This window comes from Bos indicus x Bos taurus, chromosome 13, assembly GCF_003369695.1.
Source record: "Bos indicus x Bos taurus breed Angus x Brahman F1 hybrid chromosome 13, Bos_hybrid_MaternalHap_v2.0, whole genome shotgun sequence".
NCBI lineage: Eukaryota > Metazoa > Chordata > Mammalia > Artiodactyla > Bovidae > Bos > Bos indicus x Bos taurus.
Genome location: NC_040088.1, coordinates 71,420,321 through 71,437,453, shown reverse-complemented (window position 1 = coordinate 71,437,453; position 17,133 = coordinate 71,420,321). Strand labels below are relative to the sequence as shown.

At 34.3% G+C, this 17,133-nt stretch overlaps 1 protein-coding gene across 1 annotated transcript in view; it reads left to right on the top strand.

Annotated features, from left to right (window-relative positions):
• The window catches only part of UPF2 (UPF2, regulator of nonsense mediated mRNA decay), a 95,670-nt gene that overhangs the window by 14,718 nt on the left and 63,819 nt on the right, over positions 1-17,133 (top strand). Inside the window, exons 4-8 of the mRNA XM_027560211.1 lie at positions 3,445-3,605; positions 6,620-6,817; positions 7,282-7,431; positions 8,659-8,762; positions 11,288-11,373. Coding sequence (XP_027416012.1) covers positions 3,445-3,605; positions 6,620-6,817; positions 7,282-7,431; positions 8,659-8,762; positions 11,288-11,373 — 699 coding nt within the window. The remainder of the gene's footprint in view (positions 1-3,444; positions 3,606-6,619; positions 6,818-7,281; positions 7,432-8,658; positions 8,763-11,287; positions 11,374-17,133) is intronic.

Genomic DNA, 17,133 nt, shown 5'->3' with positions numbered 1-17,133 from the left:
GAGGTGCTCCCCAATAGTGATATCTCATATTTTAGGTGCAAGACGTCTACCTTCTTTTTTTTTTTTTACAGCGAATAAGACTTGGAATTAATTTTGTATTCATTGCTTGCTTTTCATATCTTTAAAATAGTACCAGTTCCTCCCTATCATGCAAAGGAACCAGGAGAGGGAATGAACTTGTTTATAATATATTTAACAGTGGTACTTGGTTATCTCCAGTTACGACAAGGATTGGCAAACTATGGCTTTCAGGCCAGATTAGTAATTACATGATGTTCAAATTTCAGTGTCCATAAATAAAGTTTTATTGGAACATAGTCACACTCATTTGTTTACATATTGTCTGCACTGCTTTTGTGCTATGCCATCAGACTTGAGTGTTTGCAGCAAAGACCATATGGTCTGCAAAGCTTAAAATTATTATTTGTCCCTTTGCAGAAAGTTTGCTGACCTCTGATTTATGACAGCCTCAAAAGAATAGTTTTAAGTGCAACTTTCTATAATAGATGTGCTTCTGAAGAGATTGTAATTAAAATGATACACGATGAACCATATTTTCAGCTTGATTTTGCTTAGTGTTATATTCCCATGGAATTGGAATTCACATAAGAAATTTTGGTGAGATTTGCACTGATGTACAGAACATGTACTCTGGTCATATGTGCTGTGTATGTGTAAATCCCTCATACAGGCCTTCTAAAATTTAATTCAACTGAAAAACTTTTCCTGTGGACTTCATGAACTTACAAGAACTGTCTTATATAGTACATTCATTAGAAATTGTTTCATTTAAATTTCATTAGAACTTCTAAATGACGAGGAATTTTGAATTTTCAGGCACCTGCGATGGCTTCGTTCTCTGCTTGAAGTCTGTAGTCTTACTACATGCTGTGGAATTAGATATTAAGGAAATATATTTTAAATAAATGGTCAAGGAAAATGCATATGACTATGTATGGTTTGTATATAACGCATCTCTTCTAATGCCTTTTCGTTGTTGTCCTATACTGCTTTCTGACTGTACAGTGTAAGGTTCTATTAGAAAATCAACCAAAATCTAAGCCGCCTGCTCTCTAGGACTGTTCCTATTAGATAGTAACCTAAACATGTATGAGTTAAGTAGTTAAGTAAATTAGTACTATTAAAAGTTTAATCATGGAATTGAGGTTTTGAGGAGAGCGAGGAGTATCTCCGAAGCTTCAGAGTTTTAACTGGTTGCAGGAGGACTGGAAGAGAATCCCTCTGCCAGTGCAGGAGACGCAAGAGATGTGGGTTCCATCCCTGGCTTGGGAAGATCCCCTGGAGAAGGAAATGGCAACCCACTTCAGTATTCTTGCCTGGAAAATTCTGTGGACAGAGGAGCTGGGCAGGCTACGGTCCATGGAGTTGCAGAGAGACGTGATTGTGTGCATGCATGTGCATACACACACACGCGCGCGTGCGAGGACTGGATAGAAATTGAATGCACGCATTGGGACACCTCATAGAATTCAGCCATTTAATTGACTGCAAAGTCCAGGCAAAAGTTTCAAAGTGAGGTTGATATGGGGAAAAGTGTTCACTTTCTGTTTTGATAAAATAGGCACTACCTTGGTACAGCTTGTATGTCATAAATCTTTAGTGAATATTGTATAACCTAAACTGGATGTGTTTTCTTCAAATGATCAGAATGCCAAATTATTAGAGAAGTAAAGTTCCACATTATGGTATTTTGAGATATTTTTCAATTTTTTTTTAAGCACTGAAATAATTTTGAATCTTAGTTGTCATTAGAGGTTTTGAAATTCCTTGGAACTTATATCCCAAAAAACATAATTTGCTTCTAAATAAACTTTTTTAAAGTTTTTATTAATATTTCTCCCAATAATTGTAGAACATTTTAGAGTACCCTGCTTTTGAGTATTATTTATTCAAATCATTTAATTTTAATGGCTTTTTTAACTTGAAAAATGATGTGACTTCTAATTAAAAGTTCTACCAAGCTCATTTGAAGTAATGTAAGTCATTTTTCATGGCTTGAATATTTTTAAATGCTTGGGTTTTTGCTTTAATTTAAAAAAAATTCATAAAGCTTAATGAAAGGAAAGTCTGATAAATATTTGAAGAGAAAAATTGTTCTTTAATGACAGTGTTATTAGAGGAATACTGTTTAGCCTGGATTATTATGATTAACTGTCTTGGCATTTTACTAATCTGTTTGTAAAATGATATTGTCTAGTGTGTATTTAAATAATAAGAAAATGAGTGAAAAATTCTCAGTTTAGATCCGACTAGGCCAGATGTTGGGGAAAAAAGGATTGAATGTAATGAATTGTAGTTGTTTTTTATATTGATCTATCTTGTATTTGTAAATGGGACCTGATATTCCTAAAAATAGAAAATGTTAATATTTTAAATATTGTAGCATTGAAACAAAAGTTCCTGTTGATGAGAATGGGGGAAGATGGGAAAGTTTAGAAATGTGCCAAATAAACAGAGATAAGTAAGTGTAGGCAAGGATTTTTCTTCATGAAAACTTCATTTTCTATAACTTTTCAGAATATGACAACACACAAAAAAATCCATCTAACTCATTTTCTTCTCTGTTCAGAAGAAAACTCAAAACAAGGAATAAAAATACTTTTATATATTACTTTTGAAAGTGACTTAATTTACAGTTTATAATTGACTTTTTGAAATTGTATTTGTAATAAGGTTTATAAATTTCATGTCTTACACTACTACATATTTAGTTGTAGAAAAATTGAGTCCAGCTGTAGACATTTCAACCATCTAAGCTAATATAGTAAACTTTTTACTCGACTGTACAACTGAAAATTTTTCATTAGTTTTACATTTCTGTCAATAACTGTGGGCGGTTTATTAGTGAATTGTTGCAAAGTGGAAGAATACTTGTGTCCTCTGCTCCTCAGAGTGGCCTGGCCTTGATTAAGTGGGTTGCTCCAGTGATATTTGTTAAATGACTAAATAAAGAGTGCTTGCATAGTAAATTGAGAATTCACTGTAGGGAAGATGCAGGCTTTTTCAAGATAATCTTGAATCAAATCATTGTGAAAGGTTAAAGGTACTGAGTCTCTAACCTGTTTTTGAAAACCAACTTGTATGTCTGGGGTATATGACTGTAACAAAATACTAAAAATTGATTAGTGGCATACTGTTAAATTTTGTGTTTCTGCAGCATACTTGTTAATCATACTTCATATTTTCTGAAGAACCAATGTTAAATTTTAATTGCTTAAAAGATTAATTTGTTTAGGTGAATTTGATGATGTAAGTTTTGATTTTCAGATAACATCTTGAAAGTGTTAAGTATTGAACATAGGTTATTAAAGAAGGTTATGCTAATAAGCTTGTTTGATAAAATCAGACAATTCCCAGTATAATAATAGATGATCACATCTGTTTTGATAAGATTGTCAAGATTATTTCATCATTTGTTTATAGGCGTATTCTACATTCTAAAGGGGAGTTAAGTGAAGATAGACATAAACAGTATGAAGAATTTGCTATGTCTTATCAAAAGCTACTGGCAAATTCTCAATCCTTAGCAGACCTTTTGGATGAAAATATGCCAGATCTTCCTCAAGATAAACCAACACCAGAAGGTAAGATATCCTTAAACACTGTGATTTTTTTTTTTTAGTAAGCATTAATGACGTCTATCTAGTCTTCTCAGATGTATATTATTGAAATTAGATGTTTTGAAATGCCTTTAAAGTTTTTTTTAATGAAGTATTAAGACCTAATAAAAACCTAAATCTACTTAAAATGCTTCTCTGAATGGAAAAGTCTTTGTGCTTAGAGCAGTGAAGCCTTATAATGATAACTTATAATGATATGATGGGTTTCTTTAGATTCTTTTATAATAGATATTCTTAGATTGTATCTAACAGGGGTTGTCTTAAACTGTGTTTGGGACTATATAAAGATTTACTGTATTTCTCAGGTAGGTAATAAGGTGGATTGGACCTTTGGGATACTAATATTTCTATGTTTATTTTTATTTTTAATTTAGTTGTTTTGAATCATGTATTATCATAAATTGTTACTTGCAGTTTTCTTTATAAAACCTTGCAGTTTTATAAGATAAACTTACCATTTTGTACAATGAGTTATTTCTCATATTATTGCAAAGGTGTTCTAAACTTCCTTTTTGGTAGGGCTCCTAATACATTGCCATATTATATTATACCAACTACTTGAGAAGTAAGTTGATAAATGTTAATACATTATTAATTTTAAAACTATCTGAAAATCCTATTGACTTAAAATCTTAAGAGTGAAGTATTTGTAAAGTATCCGTTTATAATACAGGAAAGTATTTTGTATTTTACATCCTCAATAAGAAAATATTCATTGTATACTGTGAAAACATTTATAGTCCTTTGGTATCTTCAGGGAGCTGGTTCCAGGACCTCTGAAGATGCTTGAGTCCCTCATTTAAAATGGCTTAGTATTTGCATATAACCTGCACACATCTTCCCATATACTTTAAATCATCTGTAGATTACTTATACTACCTACTACAGTATAAATGTAAATACTATGCAACAAAATTAACAAAATTCTGCCATCATTTTATAAAGATATTTTCACTTGGTACAGAATTTAAGGGTGAGGCTTTTTTTTTTCTTTCAGTATTTAAAGATGTTGTTCCACTGTCTTCTTTCATTGTTTCCAGCGAGAAAGCTGCTATCATTCGTGTCTTTGTTCTTTTTAAATGTGTATTTTTTTTTCTGGTTGTTTTAAAATATTATCATCACTGAGTTTAAAGAACTTAATTATGATAATTGCTTTCTGTGGTTTACTTCATGTTTCTTGTGCTTGGGATTTGTTGGGCTTCTTGGGTCTGGGTTTATAATTATCAAATTTAGCAAATCTTGACCTTATTTCTTCAAATATGTATTCTATTCCTCTTCCCCCTTCTATAGGAATTCAAATACCACTACGTTTGAAGTTGTCTTCTCTGTGCTTTAGTATTTTTTTTCCGCCCTGTTTGGTATTGGTTAGTTTCTGTTGCTTAGTTTCTATTGCTGTGTCTTCCAGTTCACTCTTTTTTCCTTTTTTGGTGTCTGATACTCTCATGTAAAGATGTAGAAGCTAGTTATGTTTTCCATGGTCTCCAACATGCTTAGAGTATCTTCTAGTTTATTGAAAATATGAAATATAGTTGTAATAACTGTTTTAATGTCCATGTCTTAATTATATCATTTATATCACTTCTGCATTTATTTGATTGATTAATTGATCTCTATACCTTTGGTAATTTTTCTCCTTTGGTGATATCAATCTTTTAAACATAATCTAGTGGGTCAAAGTGATAAATGCTTTGTTTTATTTAGCATTATTCTGATTAGTACTGAGGTTAGGATCTTTTGATATACTCTTTGACTTATGTGTTCAGAGGGTTTATCCGTTTTTTTCTATTTAGATTTTGGACTTTATTTGCAGAAGCTCTTTATATTATGGATATTAATTCCTTTGTATAAATATTGCCAGTATTGGCTTCTAGTTTGTCCTTTGCTCTTTTTTTTTTTTGGCCACACAGCGTTGCTTATGGAATCTTACTTCCCCAACCAGGGGTTGAACCTGAGCCCTTGTCAGTGAAAGCTTGGAATCCTAACCACTGAATCACCGGGAAATTCCCTGTTTTTATTTACATTTTTGTTAAAAAGGAATTAAATTTATCAGTCTTTTCTCTTACATTGGTTCAGTGTCCTGTGTTTAAATACGTTTTTTGTAAGGCATATAAGTAATGAGTTAGGGAGCCAGTACTTTATTATTTTTGTCCTGCTCTTCCTAAATGACTTTTAATGAATAATCTAATTATTCTCAGGGTTATTTTTAATCTGTATGATCATTCTCTTACAATTCTAGTTTGGAGAGAAGTACAAAAAAAAAAAAAAGTACAGTGAGAATAGATAAAAATCATGAATGGTCTTTTGATCACGAAGTAGGAAATTACTTTTAATGTTCTGAATTTTAAGCATCTATAGTTGTATGTAAATGTAGCCTGTGTGTGTATACAAACGCATGGTTTTCCACTCTCTACTGAAATGTGTATATATGTCTTCATCATTCTTTCCCTTCCTTTCTAGTTATTAATCAGTTGACCATTTATGGCAATCTGTCTTATACCAAGTTTAATACCAAAAGGAGGGATGCTTCTTAAGGGTTTATGGTAAGATAAACCATAAACCATAAATATTTTATGTTCGCATAAAATTGCGAACATAATTGAGATAAAATCATACAGAGTGTTGGGAGTATTAAAAAAATGCTTCATGGGGGAGGTGGGACTTCAAGCTAGATGTTTAGGAATTGCCAGGCTTATGTATTTCTTATGTTGGTTTTAAGCTTTGTGAAGATGGGCCTAATATTATCAAATAGCTACTTAATCTCATATCAGTTGCTTAAAACTTCAAGAAAAAAGCATGTTTATCCTGCACTTTCCTTTGATCTGTCCTGGTTTAGAGCTTTACTTAAAACAGAATTTGTGATTTTCTGGTAAAGATGGTTACATACATAATCAAGAGTGCTTGTTGACTGAAGAAGTATCTGTTAATTGAAACATTCAAGATTCATTGGTTTTAATTCCCCGTGATTTATTTTACTGTAGAGCATGGGCCTGGAATTGATATATTTACACCTGGTAAACCTGGAGAATATGACTTAGAAGGTGGTATATGGGAAGATGAAGATGCTCGGAATTTTTACGAGAACCTCATTGATTTGAAAGCTTTTGTTCCAGCCATCTTGTTTAAAGATAATGAAAAAAGTTGTCAGAATAAAGAGTCCAGCAAGGATGATTCCAAAGGTAAATGCTGGAGGACAAATTTTTATATTAAAGTGCTATAAATTTTAGTTTCAAATATTTGTAAAAAAATTTTTTTTACTTACTAGTTTTGTTATATGAACATTAAGTTACTAGATTAAATGAATGATAGAATAATATAGACATCTTAATTAATTTGAGTCCACTTTATCTAATCAGATTTATTTTCTTTTCATCATTACCACAAATCCTCATGGCCTGTATGTCTCCATTCATCAGTCCACCCATCCATTCATTTCTTCACTGAACAGATGTCATGCACAAAGAAATTATGGTTTTTGTTCTCCATGACCATAATGTATTTTTAAGAATATAAACATCAAATTTGCCAGATATAAATGTAGATTCTAGGAAAAATGTTGCAGATTTTGTGAATCTTTATTTTTTGCAGCAGGATTTCAATATGACTTTTAATTCAGAGATACTGATTCTTTGATTTCAAACAGAGACAAAGGAACCTAAGGATAATAAGGAGGTATCAAGTCCTGACGATTTGGAACTTGAGTTGGAGAACCTGGAAATTAATGATGACACACTGGAGCTAGAGGGTGGAGATGAAGCTGAAGATCTTACAAAGAAACTTCTTGATGAGCAAGGTAAACATTTTTGCCAAAAATTTAAATTTTTGATTAGTTTTTTTTTTAATGTAATGTTTTACTTATTTTTTGGCTATCCCGTGCGACGTGTGGGATGTTAGTTTCCTGACCAGGGATTGAACTCAGGCCCTTGGCAGTGAGAATGCAGAGTCCTAACCAATGAATTGCCAGGGAATTCCTAACCTTTGATTAGTGTTTATACACAAAGCTCTTTGCCTGTGAATATGGGTCTTTACTCTTTAATTCCTTGTTTTCCTGTTGTCTCTAGGCCCTCACTTTTTTGGAATTTGATTTGGAACAGTAACACTACATGTCCCATATTATGTGATTACAAACTTTAGTGATGATCTAAATAGATATGTCTTGCACTTCAGTGCTTTTAGCATTGTCCTTAATGTATTTTATTTCTGATATAATCTTTACAATCTTAACGTAAATGCATTTGAAAGTTGAGAGATAAAAAGACAATTGGTATATCAGTTCATCTGTCATTTTTATCTGTCTTTACTATTGAGTAATGTTTTGTATTTAGTAATAAAAATATCACACTGTTCATTATTTCCTGACTGCTTCTATCAGGTTTCTTTATTAGTTAGGGTTCTTTATTAGAAGAATGCCTTTGTCAGGGTTGCCTTTCTCTCTGTGGGCTTCATTGTTTCCTGCTGCAGATTCTCTAGTTCTCCATGTCATGGAGGGAGGGAGGCATGGCTGGAGGCTGCCCTTGGCTCAAACCAGCTAGTGACATCTGAGGAAAAGAGGGATTCTCTCCCACTGTCTGTGTATAAGCATTTTGGAGGAGTTGGCTAGTCCTGTGTCATGCTTGCCTGTGGCCAGAGGAGTAATGGTATCTGTGCTTGGGCAGCACCCTTTCCCATCAGAATCCCATGGATTGCCTTTGAGGGGAAGCAGTGATCATGCTGTTAGTTGAAGACATGGGAAAAGGGGTGTTCAACGGATAAAAATAGTAGATCTTCTCTAAAACTACATGCAACTTACGACTTCTCATGTAAAAGTTTGCCCTTTTATAGTTGATAAAGACTAGTGATTTAGGCTTATGATTCTAAAGATACCCTTTCTTTCAAGAGTAATATCTGAAAAAGTTCTTCATTTTTCATAAGAAAAGTGCTTTAGATTATCTGTGCCTCAGATAACATCTTATTGAAGATTTTTATTCTTACATTGTCTATGTATATTTCTAAACCTACTTAAAACCCAATTTCATATTAGAACAAGAGGATGAAGAAGCCAGCACTGGATCTCATCTCAAGCTCATAGTAGATGCTTTCCTCCAGCAGTTACCCAACTGCGTCAACCGTGATCTGATAGACAAGGTATGAGTGCCTCTGTGTGACTTTACTCAAAGCATGTAGACCTTTTAAGATAGCTCAAATTAGGCATGTCTGTGGTTTTTGCAGTTTTGGCTGTAGAATGAGCCATTTCTTCAAATGGAATCTAATATAGGAATTCAAAATGAACACAGTTGGAGCCAATTTGTAGATGCTGTGTTTGGGGGTGGAACTGTCTCTAGAGTCCTGTGGGCTTGACACCTGTCCCCTTCACATATTGCCACAGTGTGGAAAATACTCTTTTAGACCAGATATTCTTAAAGTACTCTCTGTAGATTCCCAGTGTCTTTTTAGATACTTTCAGGGCGTCTGTAAGGTCAAAACTCTTTTCATACTAATACTAGGAGTTTTCCCCCCACTTTTTCACCATTTTTGACATTTGCAAAAGTGATGATGGGTAAACCTGGCATTTTAACGTGAAGTCAAGCTGCATCGGTAGCAGACTCTAATAATAGCCATTGTAGTCTTCATTGCTGTGCATTTGCGATTAAAAAACAATGTCGCTTTAATTTAAACATCTCTTTGATGAATCTGTAAAAATTAGTGATTTTGTTTCATTTCAACCTCTGAGTACACTTCCTTTTAACTTGATAAAATAAGAAGGATATGTGTCTACTGACTCAAGGTTGCCTTGAGAAAAGCCATTTGTATGATTGAGTTGCAAGCTAAACTGCTACTTTTTATATAGAGTACCATTTTTACTTGAAAGAATTGTGGGATGAACCATGGTTATTCAGACTTGGGTATTTAACAGACGTTTTTCTAACATGAACAAAATGAGCCTCTCAGTTCAGGGAAAACAACTAAAAGTATTTACTGCCAGTAGATAGTAGTTACCAGTTTCCTAATTTTCGTTGAAACATAGTCCATTATTAGCCATTAAATGTTTTTCTCTGTTTTTTCTTTTTCTTTTTCAAAAAATGTTGACTTGAGAGGTGTGTATGTGTGTGTGTCTGTGTGTGTATGTGTGTGACATTTTCTAGTGTTAACCAGCTTTTTTCTGAGTGGATGACCTTTGGGATTTTTATTATCCTAGTCCACAATTTTTTAGTATTTCATGTGGGTGAATTACTTGAAGGAATTTTAGTGTGCTTTCTGCTTTTCTGCTGTTATTCTAATTAGCTGTAAGAAGCTTTAATGTTATAAAATATAATTTTAATAAAATTTATTATACTCCCTTAACAAGCAGAAGAAAAAGTTTAAATTGGTTTTACTCTTAACTAATTCAATCTTGGTGAATACTTTCAATGTGCTTTTACTGGGTTTGAATCTAATCAACATTAATTGTGTTTTATTTCATCAAAAGTTTTTAGCAAATGGAAGGTTTTTCAGTGAGTGTGTCGCTGAAGAGTTGACATCCTTTATAGGGAAATCAGAGAATCTTTGTAGAAAGAAAGAAAAGTGAAATTGCTCAGTTGTGTCCAACCAGGCTCCTCTGTCCATGGGGATTCTCCAGGCAAGAATACTGGAGTGGGTTGCCATTTCCTTCTCCAGAGGATCTTCCCAACCCAGGGATCGAACCTGAGTCTCACACATTGCAGGCAGACTCTTTACCCTCTGAGCCACCAGAGAATCTTTGTATTTGATCCTACCTAAAGTTTGAGAAATTAATGATAAAATAATTATGTGAAACTGTAGAAGGAAAATACTGGTGATACCAGTAGAGTTATTTGATAATAGTTATTTTCTTTTTAAAATATATCTTAAATGTTGTTTTCATAAACTATATATTGAAAATCTTTAATATTTAAATAATATATATACCTGTATTTAAAAAATACCAGTTACTCATAATTTTGTTTTCTAGTGGTTTCCCAGAGCATAGACTTCTCCTAGCTTTTCTTCTACACTTATATTAGATTTTAGATACATTGATAAAATATTGAACACATTTTTGTTATTAAAATGTAAAAGAGTGGATTGCTATATTAAATAACAATTATAGTCCTTATGATGTGGTTTCTTTAGTTTGTTACTATATCTGATTGTCAACAGTAAACCATTTTAGTTAGTATTGAAGCACTTACTCTTAAATTTTTCTGGTTATAATCTGTATCTGTCTCTCTTACCTGGTTTGTCTTTATTCTTTTTTAATCCTTATTAGCATTAATAATTTTCTTGGTTCCTGGCTTCTTGCTACTTTGTAACTTCTATCAGAAAACTTTCCTGATACTAATATTGATCTGTGAGATCAAAAGCATGGGTTGCACATTTCATGCAGTTATTTGCCAAATGTGTCACCATAGGTCTTCAATCTACCCACTGGAAGTTCTGTTTTTAGCACTAGGTTGTAGTTAATAAGTTTGTGAAATATGTTTTGAGATATATAAGGAAAGAGGAGCTTAAGCTTGATGATTGTTAAAGTTTGGAATATCCTTGTAATACTAGTGTCTTAAAACCATTGTGAACTGTTTAGGAACTATTAGGAATCCATTTTAGCATGCTGTTTTAGTAGCTAAATTGAGTTTTGTTTTTTTTTTTAAGAAAAATGTTTGCTTTTTCTCCTTTAGGCAGCGATGGACTTTTGCATGAACATGAACACGAAAGCAAATAGGAAGAAGTTGGTACGGGCGCTCTTTATAGTTCCCAGACAAAGGTAGGTTTAAAAAGAAAAAGAGTAATTTTTTAGTGTTTCTACACTGCAGTGATTGTAAGAGCTAAGCCCCTGTATAATTATCTCTCTAAAAATATCCCTTGTCAATGGAAGTTATTATCATTGTTGTTAGCATATTTTCTAGAACGAACTTCTCCCTGATTTAATATTCCTTCTGATGCTTTCCTGTTATTTTAAGAATAATAGGAACTTAATAATAACTTAATCATTGCTAGAAGCAATTTATTTACACCTCCTCTGAGGAGAAAAAATAGTATATATTTTTTTTTTTGGAGAATTTTTGTTTTGTAGAAAGATCAGAGTAAATTGATTTTATCTAGTTCTTACGTGTTGTGTTTAAATGAAAATTCTCAAGGTTTTTTTGGTGTTTATGCTGGTTTGGACTTGAAGCTCACATTGGTGATTATGCTGCTAGTAATTCAAGAAGTGTATTCCGTTTCATAATGCTGATAGGGAATTCTAATGCTCTCTTAAACTAAGTTAAAGCCCCTACTTCACCCACATGTTTTAGGAGGTGACCATAGCAAGTCATAGGTTGTTGACTTTAGGAACTTTGAGAAGATCTATTTCCGTTTATTCAACAGGGAATAATTAAAGGATTTTGTTAACTATTAAAATGATTACATACATCATAGCTAATATAGATACTTCCCCCAGAAAGATTCTGTGGGATTTCACTAAAGATTTCTTAAGCAAAATTTTAATTTGGTTCATTTGTTGGTCTCTCATTGGTAACATTTCTCTGTGAAACAAATCACTACTTTTTTCATTTATATTGGTTTTTATCCCTGTCAGCAGCCTTAATATGAGCATTTGGTTTTTCATTTTAGTGGGGCAAGGGAGATAGAATGTGCTAATGTAGTGAGTAGTAGTTGAGAATTATCCAATTGAGAAAATCTTAGATGAATTACTTTTATTATGTAAAATTATATGCTACATTTCATCAAATCTGAGGTGCCATCAGTTGCAAGGTACACCGTTATTTCATGAACAACTGAAAAAATAATACTGCCAGTTACTTATAAGGTTTTTGACTGTCAGACACATTCTACTTTCAAACTCAGAATTTCAAATAGTTTTTGCCTTAATATTTTGGACCATTTTTTTAAACTGGTTCTTTTTTACCTTTGCAATGGAATGTTTTCTTGCATAGTTTTCTTTTCAATTGTTCATATGAATGAATAAACACGTAGTAACAATTATCTGAACTTCTAGTATAGAATGAAGCAAATTTAGCCAAAATAAAAGGCTTTTTTAACAAAAGAATTATGCAGTGATATTAAGTAGTTTGTTTATAAGAGATCATCTTGTCTCCTCCTATCCCCATTCCATCCCACTCCCCTGTCCATGGAGAAGACTGAAAATCTATATCTATATCTATATCTATATCTATATCTATATCTATATAAACACTCTTACTTGGTCTTAGGCCAGTTACATTCTTTGTTATTGGATTTATCTGCTTAGCTCAGCAGTTAGGTGCAAACTAGAAGTAGTTGGAATCTGCTAGAAACAGACTTGAAAGTAGTAGGAAGTGACAGTTGATGGTCTGAGAGGAGAGAAAAAGATATAAGTACTTAAAATGCATGGCCTTTTGGAGCCATGAGGAAGAGACCACTTGGTCTTACATACCTGAAATATAAAAATATTTAGGTTTTTTATAGTCAGCTTGAGTGATCAGGAAAGGTTAAAATTATGTTCTAAAATTTATTCATTCACTAAGGATCTACTCTATACTGTGATTAGTGCTGGAGGTACAGTAGTGAACAAGACAGATTCAACTCTTGTATTCGTGCAGCTTACAGTTTGGAGAGGAAGAAGGATAATTCTAAGAGCAGTTGACAAGAAGAATCCCAGCGTGCTTTGGAGTATATAACAGAGGAACTGATTGATTTAGTCTCGGGAGTCAGAGAAGGCTGCCTGGAACAAGGGTCATTTAATTCAATTCCTGAGAAAGGAATGAGCGAGGCGAGGAATGGATGAGGAGAGGAAATGTCGAGAGCATTTCTGATAGAGGCAACATTATGTGCAGAGCCAGAGACAGGAAAGGTCACACAGCAGACTACTGCAGAAACCTCTTTCTTGGTTTCCCTGGACATTGTTGTCTAGACTAAGTTGCAGGAGGGAGGCAGTTTTACTTCTTTTTTTTCAGCACTGAGCACAATGCCTCACAGACAGAAGGTGATAAACTTGTGTAACGTGGTATTTAATGCCCTTTCTTACCGAGCCCCTTTTCAACTTCTTCAGTCTTCATTCTAGCTATTCTTCGTCTTGCAAAATCCTGATCTGTAATGATTTCTTGGATACCCTTTGCTCTCTACTTCCAGGCCCCTGCTTTCTGCTCTGTCTGGGATATCCTGTTTTTATTTACTGAAAACCTCTGACTTAATCTTGAAGTCTTAGGATAAGAGTTATCTTCTCTGAACAACCATCCTTATTTTTCTTATGTATATATAGGTGTTCTTTTATAGACTTTCAACATAATGTCTTCACACATATGAAGAATTTGGCACATCACATTAGGCGTATTAGTTACAGCCCAATGTTGGTTTGCTGCCTGTATTCCTATGAAACTAAAAATATGGGGCCTTTAAAAGAGGACCAGATCTTTTCATTTTGAACATCCCCAACATCAAGTATAGTGTTTGGTACACATAAGTGCTTGAAAATATTTGATGAATTAATATTGGTCATATGCAATTAAAATTTTTATTAAAAAATAAGTGAATGCATTCATAGGACTGAAAACCCTTACGTGAAAAACCTTGTGCTAAAAAGTGTCCTTATCCTTGTCTCCGCGTCTGCTCTGCTCCCAGTAGGAAGCCACTGTCTTGATTACTGTGTATCCTTCCAAAATTTCTTCTGCGTATGCAGGAGCATGCCAACATTCTTATATTTCCTGTTTTATACACAGGAGCCACTTACTGTACTTATTCTTCCAAACTTTACTATTTTCACTTAACAGTATAGCTTGGAAATCTTTTCGTATCAATAATAAAGACTTCTATTGTTACTTTCTTTTAAATTTAGGAGGAGTTAACTTTTATGAATGTACTATATTTAATCATTTTGGACATTCCAGTCTTTGCCATTACAAACAATCCTGTTTTTGTATTTTTCCTTTCTTCATCCTCTTTATTAGCTAGTGGTTTATTCATTTTAGTTTTTTTCACACACATGCACACAAAAACCCAGTTTCTAGATTACCTATGTAGTCTACTGTTTTATTATTTTCCTACTGATTATTTTTGGATTTTATCTTTATTTTCTTCTTTTTTGTTTTCTTTCATTCATTTTGTTCCTTTTTTGGCATTTAATACATTGCTGTCCTCTTACCCTGGTTTTAGCTGTATCTGTTAGTTCTGACATGTGATTTCTATTTTTGTGTTTTCTAGAAATTCTTCATTTTCTGACCTGGTTAGTAATTCATATTTTTATCGTACTGTGATTAGAGAATACTGTGTGATTTTTGCTTTTTGAAGGTTTTTGAAATTTTCTTTGTGGCCTCTTACACAGTCAGTTTTCATGAACATTCTCAAACATATTTGGGAAAGGGGGGGTGCCTCCCTCTTTGTGTGGCATTTCCCTCCCCTTCCTGTAAGGGACGTGAATCCTAGTGAGTGTCTTTATTTTTCTCTATGGCCAGGAGTCCCTCTTTGTCTGTTTAGTCCGTCTAGTCTGAGTTGACCAAAAAAAAACCCAGAATGAGTTATTTAATAGTTACTTGAGTGCCTATGAGGACCCAAAGGTTTTATATGTGTGTATATGTGATAGAGAATTTAGCTGCCTTACCTTGTGTGTATAGTTTGGTTAAGGAAGCACTAAACTAAATAAATCTTAAGAACGTCTTCATAGTTATTATTATTATGTTTTTTAGTTTAAAAAATAACAGCAACCAGCTTTATTCGGATATAATTCTCATAACAGTTTACCAGTGCAGTTCACCACTATAAAGTATATACAGTTTAGTCTTTTGAATATATTTAACTATCACAATAATAAAATTTTAAGAGATTTTCGTCCCCCTAAAAGAAACCTTACATCCTTTAGCAAGCAGTTCCATTTCCCACCTCCCCATTCTCTCCCCTGTCCTAAGAAACCACTAATCTCCTTTCAGTTTCTATGGATTTACCTATTCTAGGTATTTCTTGTAAGTGAAATCATAAAATCTGTGGCCTTTTGCACCTCACTTCTTTGTCTTAGAATGATGTTTTCATGGTTCATCCATGTCATCAGATCAGATCAGTCGCTCAGTCGTGTCCGACTCTTTGCGACCCCATGAATCGCCAGGCCTCCCTGTCCATCACCAACTCCCGGAGTTCACCGAGACTCACGTCCATCGAGTCAGTGATGCCATCCAGCCATCTCATCCTCCGTCGTCCCCTTCTCCTCCTGCCCCCAATCCCTCCCAGCATCAGAATCTTTTCCAATGAGTCAACTCTTCACATGAGGTGGCCAAAGTACTGGAGTTTCAGCTTTAGCATCAGTCCTTCCCAAGAAATCCCAGGGCTGATCTCCTTCAGAATGGACTGGTTGGATCTCCTTGCAGTCCAAGGGACTCTCCAGAGTCTTCTCCAACACCACGGTTCAAAAGCATCGATTCTTCGGCGCTCAGCCTTCTTCACAGTCCAACTCTCACATCCATACATGACCACAGGAAAAACCATAGCCTTGACTAGACGAACCTTTGTTGGCAAAGTAATGTCTCTGCTTTTCAATATGCTCTCTAGGTTGGTCATAACTTTCCTTCCAAGGAGTAAGCGTCTTTTAATTTCACGGCTGCAGTCACCATCTGTAGTGATTTTGGAGCCCAGAAAAATAAAGTCTGACACTGTTTCCACTGTTTCCCCGTCTATTTCCCATGAAGTGGTGGGACCGGATGCCATGATCTTCGTTTTCTGAATGTTGAGCTTTAAGCCAACTTTTTCACTCTCCACTTTCACTTTCATCAAGAGGCTTTTTATTTCCTTTTCACTTTCTGCCATAAGGGTGGTGTTATCTGCATATCTGAGGTTATTGATATTTCTCCTGGCAATCTTGATTCCAGCTTGTGTTTCTTCCAGTCCAGCGTTTCTCATGATGTACTCTGCATATAAGTTAAATAAACAGGGTGACAGTATACAGCCTTGACGAACTCCTTTTCCTATTTGGAACCAGTCTGTTGTTCCATGTCTGGTTCTAACTGTTGCTTCCTGACCTGCATACAGATTTCTCAAGAGGCAGGTCAGGTGTTCTGGTATTCCCATCTCTTTCAGAATTTTCCACAGTTTATTGTGATCCACACAGTCAAAGGCTTTGGCATAGTCAATAAAGCAGAAATAGATGTTTTTCTGGAACTCTCTTGCTTTTTCCATGATCCAGCGGATGTTGGCAATTTGATCTCTGGTTCCTCTGCCTTTTCTAAAACCAGCTTGAACATCAGGAAGTTCACAGTTCACATATTGCTGAAGCCTGGCTTGGAGAATTTTGAGCCTTACTTTACTAGCGTGTGAGATGAGTGCAATTGTGTGGTAGTTTGAGCATTCTTTGGCATTGCCTTTCTTTGGGATTGGAATGAAAAGTGACCTTTTCCAGTCCTGTGGCCACTGCTGAGTTTTCCAAATTTGCTGGCATATTGAGTGCAGCACTTTCACAGCATCATCTGTCAGGATTTAGAATAGCTCAACTGGAATTCCATCACCTCCACTAGCTTTGTTCGTAGTGATGCTTTCTAAGGCCCACTTGACTTCACATTCCAGGATG